Source organism: Ixodes scapularis, unplaced genomic scaffold (assembly GCF_016920785.2).
Source record: "Ixodes scapularis isolate PalLabHiFi unplaced genomic scaffold, ASM1692078v2 ptg000154l_1__unscaffolded, whole genome shotgun sequence".
NCBI lineage: Eukaryota > Metazoa > Arthropoda > Arachnida > Ixodida > Ixodidae > Ixodes > Ixodes scapularis.
The window spans coordinates 868,907-881,430 of record NW_024609924.1 but is presented as its reverse complement, the minus strand read 5'-3'; the positions used below and the strand labels follow the sequence as shown (position 1 = coordinate 881,430).

At 49.0% G+C, this 12,524-nt stretch overlaps 1 protein-coding gene across 1 annotated transcript; it reads left to right on the top strand.

The window, feature by feature from the left end:
• The first annotated feature begins 482 nt into the window (after window positions 1–482).
• Window positions 483–10,735, top strand: LOC8041035. Its single transcript, XM_042287693.1, has 2 exons — window positions 483–693; window positions 10,490–10,735. Exons 1-2 carry the CDS (start codon window positions 504–506, stop codon window positions 10,651–10,653), a joined length of 354 nt encoding a protein of 117 aa, XP_042143627.1. The 5' UTR covers window positions 483–503; the 3' UTR covers window positions 10,654–10,735.
• The last annotated feature ends 1,789 nt before the right edge of the window (window positions 10,736–12,524 follow it).

Sequence of the window (12,524 nt, the reverse complement as noted above, 5' to 3'; positions counted from 1 at the left end):
TTTCCTACGATGAATTCCCACCAACACGCCCAATTATCCATTCCTCTATTATAGCTGGAAAGGTTGCCACCATCTACGAGCGACGGCGGAAACCATACTGGTTGTGTGCTTGCTGCCGTCGCTTATAGATGGCGGTAGCTGTCCAGGTAGGTTTGTGTCGACATACGCAGACACGATCCTGGGGAACCTAGCCCTTAACAGCTCTGCTGTAAAAAACAGCCTGTGTATTTAACGAATGCAGTGTCAGCTTGAAGAACTCTTTTCCAGCTGTCTCTCACCAATGATGTTTATGTTAACAGTGCCGGAACAAAGGCAGGCCAATGTCCCTCCAGTCACTAAACCCAAGCTGTTTGACGTGATTGACGGCCACGTAAGTTATCATGACATTGTGTGTACAAGATTTGCAATTCTACAGTGGTTGTGAAAGATTAACCGAAAACTGGAAATGAGCTTGTGAACACGTGTGTTGTGTTTTGCAGGTGTATTTTAGCCCAGGCGTCTCCATGCCACTGCCCAAATTCAACTTGGCACTGTCAGCAAAATCGGACTCGAAGTGCGTGATAGAAGGGTCCAAGTGCCTGTGGACTCAGGAGCAGCTGGCGTCGAGGAGCGTGACCGGCACAGCGTGCCGGAACAAACCAGGCTCCAAGGCTAAAAGGGAGGCTTCACCTGAAAAGATGGAGGCACTGAGGAGTAAGTGGCCATAAGACTACATGAGGGTGACGACAGTGGGTTGAATCTCCATCGTGATTCCTTGACTCTCAGCAGCTACATGAAATAATTGTATTTGGGGGTGTGTTCAGATGAGTTCAAACACGTGTCCCCAGTTTGCATTTTTTTTTTCTTTCATATTTTTATATGCTACTCCCCAATATATGGAGAAAACAATATCATAAATGTTTTCTAAAGAAAACAAAAAACTTGATTGCTTCCATACAACAACACTTTTTTCAGATTTTGTCGGTTCTGTCAAGTTTAAGTGCATGTAAAAGCAAGCTAAAAAAAAAGATTATTTTTTACGAAGCAGTAAATTACAATGTTTGTGGAGAATAACATAGAGGACGAAAACCGGACGACACATTTCTCCAACTGTTGGAGAAACGTGTCGTCCGGTTTTCCTCCTCTATGTTATTCTCCACAAACACCGTAACTTAACCAGCACGCTCCATTTCCACCAATAAATTATAGTTACTGTATTCTTAAATGTTTACAGGATTATAAAATATTATATTTCACACATAAAAGATAACAAATTCGGCTGCTTTAACGTTTTTCTGCCATTTTTGTGACTCATTATCTTATTTCGTGTTAAGGATATTAAACAAACTGTTTTCATGTGTCCCTTATAAAAGTGTCTCTTATCAAAAAATAAATTGCTGGTCTAGTTTATAATTCAAAATATTCACAGCGCTTCAAACATATTCAAAATTGAGAAGTTTCACAACTTCAACGTGCAATGGAAAGAACAAAAAACTTTTTCGATCTTTTTAAAATTTGGATGAATCACTCTCCTTTACACTCTACTAATATTCCATTAAAAATATGTTGCATCATTTCGTCCCTGTCAAAAGCGCAGCGCTTTGAAATTTACCTCCCACGTGGACATATTTGCCCAAGGCCACAGCCGCCGTGGCTGCCTTCCAGTTTTTTTGTTTAGAACTTCGCACAATGTCCTGTTTTTTACTGGTGCACAAGTTTGAATTACCTATTCATCTGGACCGCTCTAAATACGTCTATGAAGTGCACATAGCTCACTCAGGACAGCAGTTCGAAGCATCAAAGAGGCGAACGGTGGGGAGCCCGCCCTTCGTGCTTAGTTGTTGCATAGGCCACTGCGAGGTCGTGCGAACTGTAACACAACCCCTCGCAGGAGATACTACACTCGATAGCAAGAAAACAGTACATACAACCAAGAAGCTCCCAACCCCAGACACACAAAAAGAAAAAAAAGAAAAAACTCGCTTTCAGATGTTGTTCACCCAAGTAAACTGACGGTGCTGGGAGAGCCGGGCTGGTAGGGTTTTTATGCATTTTTACATGAATGAAGGAATAAGTAAATAAATATTTACACTCAATGCTCAAGGGAAACTCCCTTGATCAGCAAATCACGAACAAGGAAAGGGGGGGGGGGAAGGAGGCAAGGCGGGGGGTATAGGTTTGCGCACACCAGTGTGGCATTACATTTGAGGAAAGGATCACACACAGGACAGACAGACAAAACTTACAACTAGCAACAACATTTATTGTTCCGTGAGTTTGTATATATGTGATATTAAAGGGAGGGGGGAAAGGGTGAAGGTAGGAGAAACCTAAGCAGGAAATATTTCACGCCATGGCAGAAAGTGGTGCCTCTTGAACAACGTCGCAGTTTGGGAAATGAGAGAGAAGCTGCTACAGAAGGAAGTTAATCTCTTTCCTAGGTAGGCTTATCAAGGGGAAACTGAAGTTGTCCTTTGAATGATGCATGCTGAACGTCTCCATAATATCGGCCATATGTGCAGGGGTGACCGCCGATTCTACTGGTCGAGGAATAGTCAACCGCGCAACAACCGCAATCCAACTTACGTTTAGCGGTCGGGTGTTAAATGATCTCAGAGTCACCTTTCCTGAAATGTATACACATTACCAGCATGCTCATTTCATTCCTTACAGTGTAGCAAGCGACACCTTTAGTTTGGAATTGGAGCTGCCGTCTCCCCATGTCTGCGTTTGGATTTATTTATTCATTTATGCATAAAAACCCTACCAGCCCGACTTTTCCAGCTCCGTCAGTTTACTTAGGCAAACAGCGTCTGAAAGCAGTATTTTTTTTTGTGTGTGTTTGGGATTGGGAGCTTCTTGGTTATACATGTCATTTTCTTTCTATTGAGCCAAGCATCTCGTGCGGGAGGTTGTGTTTCCACAAAGGGTGGGGCTCCTCACAGTTTGCATCTTGGATGCTTCAAACTGCTGTCCTGAGTGAGCTGTGTGCACTTCATAGATGTATTTAGAGTGGTCCAGATGTATAATTCGGACTTGTGCACCAGTAAGAAACAGGACACTCTGAGATGTTCTAAACAAAAAAAAATTAGAAAACAGCCATTGTGGCCGTGGCCTTAGGCAAACTTATGTCCGCATGCGAAGTGCATATCAAAGCGCAAAACTTTTGACAGAGACAAAATGATACGTACATGTTTTTAATGAGATATTACGAGAGCGTAAAGGAGTGTGATTCCTCCAACTTTTAAAGAGATCGAAGATGTTTTTTTTTTTTTAATTGCACATTGAAGTTGCGAAACTTTTCAATTTCGGATATGTTTAAGACGCTGTAAATATTTTTAACTATAAATTAGACCAGCAATTTATTTTTTGACAAGACACGCTTCTATGAAGAACATACGAAAAAAGTTTGTTTAATGTCCTTGACATATAACGAGATAACGAGTCGCAAAAATGGGGCCAAAATGTTAAAGCAACCAAATTTGTGAATTGCTTATGCGCGATATATACTTTTTAGGATTCTGTAAACATTCAAGAATATAGTAACTATAATTTACTGCTTCTTAAAAAATTCAGTTTTACAGAACCAACAAACCCCTGAAAACGGCGATATCATCATCTTGGGGCAGTCATGTTTTTTTTTCTTTAGAGATATGTCTTTTTGAGAAAATATTTGGGATTTCGTTACCTCCACATATTGGGGAGTAGCATATAAAACTATGAAGAAAATCACAAATGCGAACCGGACTCGCATGTTTGATCGTATCTGAACATATTCTTGGGCAGAAAATACCCGGGTACTGTGAGGTCCAGAAGGAATATTTATGGGCGAATTCTCATCGGGTTTCGTTAGAAGAAAGTAACCTCACATAAGGTGTTTTTTTTTTGTATTCTTGAGTGTTCCATATTGCCGCGCGCGCAGCTGGCCAAGTAGGCAGCGCGCGCGTGGCCTAACGGTTATCGCGCTTGCCTCTCACGCAGAAGGCCAGGGTTCGATTCCTGGCAGCGGCTACACATTTTTGTTGAGAGTGTAATTTGATGTTGTGGTGAATTCGAGAACCGTCTTGTTGATTTGCGGTTAGAATGTTCTACGCGCCGAACCTTCTACGCCGAACGATCCAGAAACCCACGAGGGTACATAAGGGATCCCGCCAGGCGAGCGCAGTCAGTCTCGCCCCTGTGCTCGATCCTGCGGTTTCGCCGATTTCGACGCCTGCGACGCTTTGTTATTATCTTTTGTACTCTTTTATTTTTGGCACAAGTTCGCCACATTAAACGTTTATTTCTTCCTGTTCATCTATTGTTTTTTTGGTCACCACCCGTGACATATTGGTGGAGGTGCTGGGTAACGCATGCCCGTGCAGCGTTCCCCTCCGAGGGTTCGCAGTGCAAGTCCGACGCCAAGCCCACGAAGAACCGACGAAGGCACTACCGAGATCCGGTTCAGTCGTCGCACCCAAGGCCTACACCCGGAATTCGGACTTCTGCCGCCCAGGACCAAGCAGCCAACGAAGCCGACGATGGCCGACCAGTCGCCGACCCCCGCCGCTTCTGCCGTCGTCTACCTGCCCGCCGCTCCCCGTACGCCGACTCCCTTCCACGGTGAGATCCATGAGGATGTCGAAGACTGGATCAAGCACTACGAGCGTGTGGCGCGGCACAACGGATGGACTGCGGAGCAGTGCCTCCAGAACCTCTACTTTTCGCTGGAGGGTACTGCGAGGCATTGGTTCGAGAATCACGAGGCTTCGCTTACGTCGTGGGACATCTGTGTGGCCGAGTTGCAGCGGACGTTCGCCACCCTACACCGACGGGAGAAGGCAGAAGATCTCCTCAGAATTCGAACGCAGGGCCCCGACGAAAGCATCACAAGCTTCGTAGAAGATGTCCTCCGCCTGAGCGCCCGTGCCGACCCACGAGCCACAGACGACAAGAAGCTGCGGGTCCTCATGCGCGGGGTGAGAGACGACATCTTTGGAGGCCTCGTGCGCAACCCGCCGGGCACCGTCGAAGCCTTCGTCACCGAGGCGACAAACATCGAGCGCGCCCTCCAAGCGCGCGCTTCCCACTACCAGCGACATCCAAGTGTCGCTGCAACCGCGCTGCTTGGCGGCGAGCACGCTCCTGGTACGGATATCCGCGAAATTATCCGGGAGGTCGTCCGGGAGGAACTCCGCCAGTTGCTGCCAGCCGCAAGTCGTCCAGCGACACTTTCCATTGCCGAGGCTGTGCGCGAGGAAGTACAACGGGCGCTCCAACCAGAGGTTCCCATCACCACGGTGGCACCGCAGGAACCGACGTTGAGCTACGCTGCCATAGCCCGACGACCGCCGCAAGCTCCCCGCCAAGCCGCGGCGCCACCCCGAAGAGACGCCCCAACGCCGCAGTATCCCCGACGACAGGAAGATCAGGCGCACGTTCACCCAGACCGACCTGCGCCGAGGAAGACAGACGTCTGGAGGACGGCCGACCGACGCCCGCTGTGTTACCACTGCGGGGAAGCTGACCATGTGTACCGCCGATGCCCATACCGACGACTCGGGCTGCGCGGATTCCACCCAAGCGACCCGCGTCCCAGGTATGGTGAACGCCCTCGGGAGATCGACGAGTACTTGCGACGACCCCAGTCCCCCGAGCCTGCGTCCCGCCGAGAGTTCCGATCGCCTTCACCACGACGTCCAGCTTCGCCGATGCACCGACCCCGACGTGAAAGCATGTCGCCCCTCGCTCCACGCCGGGGAAACTAGGCGCGGCAACCCCTGGAGGTGGAGTTGCCGAAGACGACCGACGCCAAGATCCTCCACGAACGTCGGAGGGCCCCCACTCGAATGCTACCGGAGACCGAAACGACGCTCATGAAACGGTGTCCAACAACCTAAACGTCATCATCGACGGCCACGACGCATCGGCACTCGTGGACACCGGAGCAGACTACTCAGTTTTGAGTGGAAGGCTCTCCCGCCGCCTTCGAAAAGTCACGACGCCGTGGGATGGACCTCAAATACGAACCGCCGGTGGGCACCTCATCACACCAGTCGGGCGATGCACCGCTCGCGTCGAGATCCACGGTGAGACGTGCCCTGTAAAGTTCGTCGTTCTGCAAGACTGTTCGAGGGACGTTATCCTCGGAATGGACTTCCTCTGCGAGTATGGCGCCGTCATCGACCTCGGAGCAAACCGGTTGATGCTGCGAAAGCCTGTTTCACCACCGGAGGAACCCAAAGCGACGTCATCTGCGGTCCGAGTCCTCGCCAGCCACGTGAACTTACCGCCGCGGTCGAGTGTTTTCGTACCCGTCGGGATCACCGAAGATTTCTGCGGCGAAGTTCTGCTCGAAGGAAGCCTCCAGTTGCTTCTGGGAAGAGGAATAGGCGTCGCAAGAGGAGTTGCTGAACTTCAGGATGGCCGCACTGTGGTCCTCGTCACGAACTTCCGATATGAAGCGCAACACCTCACAAAAGGTGCAGCCGTGGGCCAGGTCGAGGAACTCCAAAACTCCGCCGCTGTCGCCGCCATTACTGACGAATTCTCGCCACCTCAGCAAGACAGTGCGTCGCCAGCGCAGCTCGACATTGACCCTAAACTCCCGGGCCCAAAACGACGACAGTTGATTAACCTTCTCGCCGAATACCGCGACTGCTTTGCCACGTCGTCGAAGGTGCGCCAAACCACCGTTGCGAAGCACCGCATCGTTACCGAGGACGACGCGCGCCCTGTGCATCGATCGCCATACATAGTCTCCGTTAAAGAAAGGCAGGCGATCCAGGAGCAAGTTCAAGAAATGCTGAACGACGACATAATTCAACCTTCAAGCAGTCCTTGGGCCTCTCCAGTCGTACTGGTTAAGAAGAAAGACGGGACGCTTAGGTTCTGTGTAGACTACCGGCAGCTGAACACGGTGACAAAGGTCTACCCACTCCCCCGCATCGACGACACTCTAGACCGGCTGTGCCACTCTCGATATTTCTCATCGATGGACCTGAAGAGCGGCTACTGGCAGATCGAAGTCGACGAAAGGGACCGAGAAAAGACAGCCTTCGTCATGCCGGATGGACTGTACGAGTTCAAAGTAATGCCCTTCGGACTGTGCACGGCGCCAGCAACTTTCCAACGTGTCATGGACACCGTACTGGCAGGACTGAAGTGGCAGAGCTGTCTCGTCTACCTCGACGACGTCGTCGTGTTTTCCAGCGACTTCGACGAGCACTTGCGACGACTCCGAGCAGTTCTCCAAGCCATACGGACCGCCGGACTCACCCTGAAGCCGTCAAAGTGTCGGTTCGCTTATGACGAACTGAAGTTCCTCGGCCACGTGGTTAGTAACGAAGGTGTCCGCCCAGACCCCGAGAAGACTCGTGCCGTCGCAGCATTTCCAGCGCCAAGAGACAAGAAGGCCGTCCGAAGGTTCCTTGGGCTATGTGCCTACTATCGGCGCTTTGTTCGAGATTTCGCAAGAATTTCCGCACCGCTCACACACCTCACGAAGGACGCCGAGAAGTTCGAATGGGCCGATGAACAGCAGCAGGCATTTGACGAGCTGAAGCGACGACTGCAGACTCCTCCTGTTCTTGGACATTTCGACCAGGATGCGGAAACCGAGATTCACACGGACGCAAGTAACGCAGGGCTTGGCGCGGTTTTGGTTCAAGTACAAGAAGGCACCGAGCAAGTCATCGCCTACGCAAGTCGGACATTGACCAAGGCGGAGAGAAATTACTCCACGACTGAGAAAGAATGCCTTGCGGTCGTCTGGGCAATCACGAAGTTTCGTCCATACTTATACGGGAGCCCGTTCCGGGTAGTCACGGACCACCACTCGCTCTGCTGGCTTGCGAACCTCAAGGACCCGTCAGGACGCCTCGCGCGGTGGAGTCTCCGACTACAAGAGTTCAACATGACCGTCGTCTACAAGTCAGGCCGCAAGCACAGCGACGCCGACTGCCTTTCCAGAGCTCCCGTCGCAACACCTTCCGGCAGCAGCGACAACGATGACGACAAGTGTTTTCTGGGCGCAGTGAACATCGACGACATGGCCCGGCGTCAACGAGACGATCCTGAGCTGCGCGCACTAATAGAGCACCTGGAAGGGCGCGGGAGTGCCATGCCACGTGTTTTTTCACGAGCGCTGCCGACCTTCTCCATTAGACAAGGTGTACTCTACAAAGAGAACTTCGGGAACAACAACTCGCCATGGCTGCTGGTAATCCCGACCGACCTTCGGGAGGAGATCTTTCAAGCCTGCCACGACGACCCGACGTCCGGACACCTTGGTTACAGCCGGACCCTGGCACGTATTCGTGAAAAGTATTACTGGCCCAAGCTCCCCAAAACCGTCCACCTGTACACGCGATCATGTCATGAATGCCAGCGACGAAAGAAACCTCCGACGAGGCCGGCCGGACTCTTGCAGTCAATTGCTCCGCCAACAGCACCCTTCCAGCAGATCGGAATGGATCTACTTGGCCCTTTTCCGCCGTCGACGTCGGGAAATCGCTGGATCATCGTCGCCACAGATTATCTCACGCGGTATGCCGAAACGAAAGCCCTTCCTTCCGGAACTGCTGTGGAAGTTGCCAAGTTTTTCATTGAATCCATCGTCCTCCAGCACGGCGCTCCCGAAGTCCTGATCTCAGACCGTGGATCATCATTCATGGCCCAGCTGACGCAAGAAGTCCTTCGTCTCAGCCACACCAGCCATCGCCGCACCACGGCGTACCACCTGCAGACCAACGGGCTAACGGAGAGACTCAACAAGACCATCGCCGACATGATCTCCATGTACGTCGACGTGGAGCACAAGACATGGGACGAGGTGCTGCCGTACGTCACATTTGCCTACAACACGGCCGTACAAGAGACCACCGGAATGACACCCTTTCAGCTGGTGCATGGGCGCAAGGTAACGACAATGCTGGACGCTATGTTACCCCACGAAGCGGCTGTCGACGCAAGCGACGACGCCCAGGTGGTTGCCCAAAGGGCAGAAGAAGTCCGTCAGCTCGCCAGACTTTGGATTCAGGCTCAACAACGTGTCGACACTGGCCGCTACAACCTTCGTCGTCGGGACGTCCACTTCCAGCCCGGAGAGAGGGTGTGTGTGTGGACACCGATTCGCCGCCGCGGTCTCAGCGAGAAGCTCCTGAAACGTTACTTTGGACCCTACAAAGTGCTTCGTCGACTCGGGGATCTGAACTACGAGGTGATGCCCGACGGAACACGGACTTCATCACGCCGCCCTCCACGACCAGAAGTCGTCCACGTCGTGCGCATGAAGCCGTACTACGCTCGATAGGACAGTGGACCTTACGTATTCCAAATACTCTTTAGTTTACCGTTCTTTTTATTTGCTTTGTTTTGTTTTTGGGTTGCATCGGGACGATGCAATTTTTAAAGGGGGGAGTAAGGCCGCGCGCGCAGCTGGCCAAGTAGGCAGCGCGCGCGTGGCCTAACGGTTATCGCGCTTGCCTCTCACGCAGAAGGCCAGGGTTCGATTCCTGGCAGCGGCTACACATTTTTGTTGAGAGTGTAATTTGATGTTCTGGTGAATTCGAGAACCGTCTTGTTGATTCGCGGTTAGAATGTTCTACGCGCCGAACCTTCTACGCCGAACGATCCAGAAACCCACGAGGGTACATAAGGGATCCCGCCAGGCGAGCGCAGTCAGTCTCGCCCCAGTGCTCGATCCTGCGGTTTCGCCGATTTCGACGCCCGCGACGCTTTGTTATTATCTTTTGTACTCTTTTATTTTTGGCACAAGTTCGCCACATTAAACGTTTATTTCTTCCTGTTCATCTATTGTTTTTTGGTCACCACCCGTGACAATATGGTTTAACTTAAATATTTGTTGCTGTATAATAATTCTTGTGTATTTTGTCCTGCATTAATGAAAAAAGCACTGAAAGTTCAAACTTCAATTTTGTTTTTATTTTCCTGGATGCCTCAGAAATGGTGCCTGGACATCACCCTAAACAAGTGAAGCTTGGAAATTACTTTGGAAAGAAAAACAGCTATTCCCGGAATCCGAATTTGAAGTTCCCGCACACAGCTGGGCATTGCCCTTTTTGTTTTGTGGCTTTATTGATTGTTGTTGCTGGCATGTATGCAAACTGCCGATATAAAAGTCCATTGGTAAAGAAATTGTAATTCTGATTTTACATGCAAAAAATTATTTTGTGCTTGAATCAGAAATCCCTCACGATTTTATTAACCTGTTTAAACAGCCTCGCAGGAACGCGAGTTTGCCGCGTCTGCGGTATCTGTTCCCATATCGCGCGAGTTTGTAGCCAGTGCCCGAGTATTTTCTACTTTTATTTTAAAATTATGCAGTTTTATCCCCTGATGGCCAACCTCATATATTTACTGTTCATGCTATCAGTTTGGGTGGGCATTTGTCAAGATACTGTGGTAGATATGAACTGTTTTTAGTCCCAATGGATTGTCTTTGGTTTTCTTGCTTCATTTTGAGGAAATGATTTGTTGTTGAGGGCTAATGCACTTGTTGCCCTTGTAGATCTGCTGGGGAGGTACGTGGCACTGCACCCAAGGGCCAACGAGGTGGACGTTGTCAGGGTCGCTGCCTTGGGTGACCTGATGACCAACTATCTCACGGACTGTGGCCGCAGGGTCAGGAAGCGCCTGGAGCAGCTGGCGGCAAAGGAGGCCACGTCTGTGTGAATTGTTTTTCTTTGAACATTTGTGGTGTGTTTTTTTTTTTCTATTCTCGTGATGTCAGAAATAAAAACATGAACTGGATGAATAAAACTTTAAATGAAAGTTTAACGCGGTGAATTAGTGCCGAGAAACAAAAAAGGAAAAAGACACCGTACACGATTTGACGGCGATGGATAGGGGACTGCTTTCAAGCAGTCACGAGAATCTCCTTGTGAAAGTGTGTGCGTATCTAGAACATTCCGAGCTTGAATGAACAACAAGATTTTCAATCTATCTGAAACATTCCAGTCATGCAAAGAAAAAAAAGGATAAAAAGGACTAAACGCTGGCAGAAATCGAACCCTGGCAAGAGGCATGGGAATCAAGCGTGCTGCCGACTTGTGAAATGGCTTGTTTGCTTTTTAAAACAACCCCCTGCACTCTTTTTTACCCCCTACACTTCTTTTTCCTGGTACTAAAAGCTTTGTTTTATTTACACCCGCCCAGTTATTTTTCATACTTTCAGTTCCTCTAAGTGTTTAGATCACTGCTTCACTGCCATCATTGGCAGCACTATGTTGCATTTTATGGGATTTTTTCCTTAATATCCTGTGCATGGACTGTTATAGGTTTGGTTGTGCAAATTATTTTACTGTTAGCGACCCTGTGAAGTAAAGACATGGAACTTGCGGGTCTACAGTCGAGCTCGGTTAGATTTAGATCACACCCGGGTATTTCGAATTATTGTTTATATCAAACAGTCCAAGGATCCCCTTGAAAATCGCATGTCATAGTACAGGAACATTGTTTTTCTCTATCAAACTCCCATGGCGAGGACACTCTAGTATAGCAAACTAAGCACTGCCGCCAGTCCCTTCTCCCCAGGTCGGATTGGCGCTGGCTGCGAGCATATACGTTAGCTCGCATTGCGGGGCTGGCAGACTGCCAAGCCAGCGCACACTCGCAGAGAGACGCAACAAAAAAACAGTTGCAAAAACAAAAAGGAAGATGGCAAAAGCAAGGGGAAGGGCACCTGTGCGCATAAGGAGGGCAGGAAGTGTTGCTGTTGGAACGGCAGCGTGCGCTCTTTCCCTGAACACTGCTGTTACTGCCAGATTCTTTAGCCCCAAAATTGAATAAGCAAAAAGAGAAGTTTGTCAAGTTGAGTGTGTGGACAACGGTTCAGCAATTACACTTTGAATGCCTTATCTTTGTTTACCTTTCCCTTATGCCACTTTTGCTTTGCCCGTTTTTTTTTTTTTTTGCTGCCTGATTTTAGTGATGTTTCTTTTTTTGAATCGAAAGTTTTTTTTCTTTTTTTTATGCGGCTCGTTTTTTTTACATTATTTTTGTGTTTTGTTGCCGGCTTTGTGTCGAAATCATGGCCAGGCGTAAACGATCGCAAACACAGTCGTGTAAACGCGGCGGTGTTTGTGACCTTCATTAACTAAGCTCTATACTGTATTTAGCGGCTCTTAGGGGCTCTATTTGGCAAGGTCCTGTTTGTCGCGGCCCTCGGTATTAACAGAGATGCGTGGAAATTTCAACTGGGAGCTTAAGTTAAAATATTTTTGTATATCAAATTATCAATATATCAAACTATTTTACAATCCCCTTTGAATTTGATATATCCGGGTTTGACTGTATATAAACTAACTGATTTAAGGGACCCAACAAGGTTAATATTTTATCCACTTGACTGATTTAAATGACATTTACAGGGTGAGTTTCTGTTGCTGTGGAGAAAATTTGAGACAAATTTTTGAACCTGAGTGAAGTACAAAACAAATTGCAAATGTTCAAAGGTGAATGTGGGCGTATCTGCGTAGGAAAACTATCGTTCTGAAATTACTTATAAATTTGTTGTTTTCATGTGTTATATTGCTTTAGGACAG

Coding starts and splice junctions, on each gene's coding strand:
- LOC8041035 (XM_042287693.1), top strand. CDS start 504: ATGCCACTGCCCAAATTCAACTTGGCACTGTCAGCAAAATCGGACTCG. Junction 694..10,489: donor AAAGATGGAGGCACTGAGGA/GTAAGTGGCCAT, acceptor TTGCCCTTGTAG/ATCTGCTGGGGAGGTACGTG.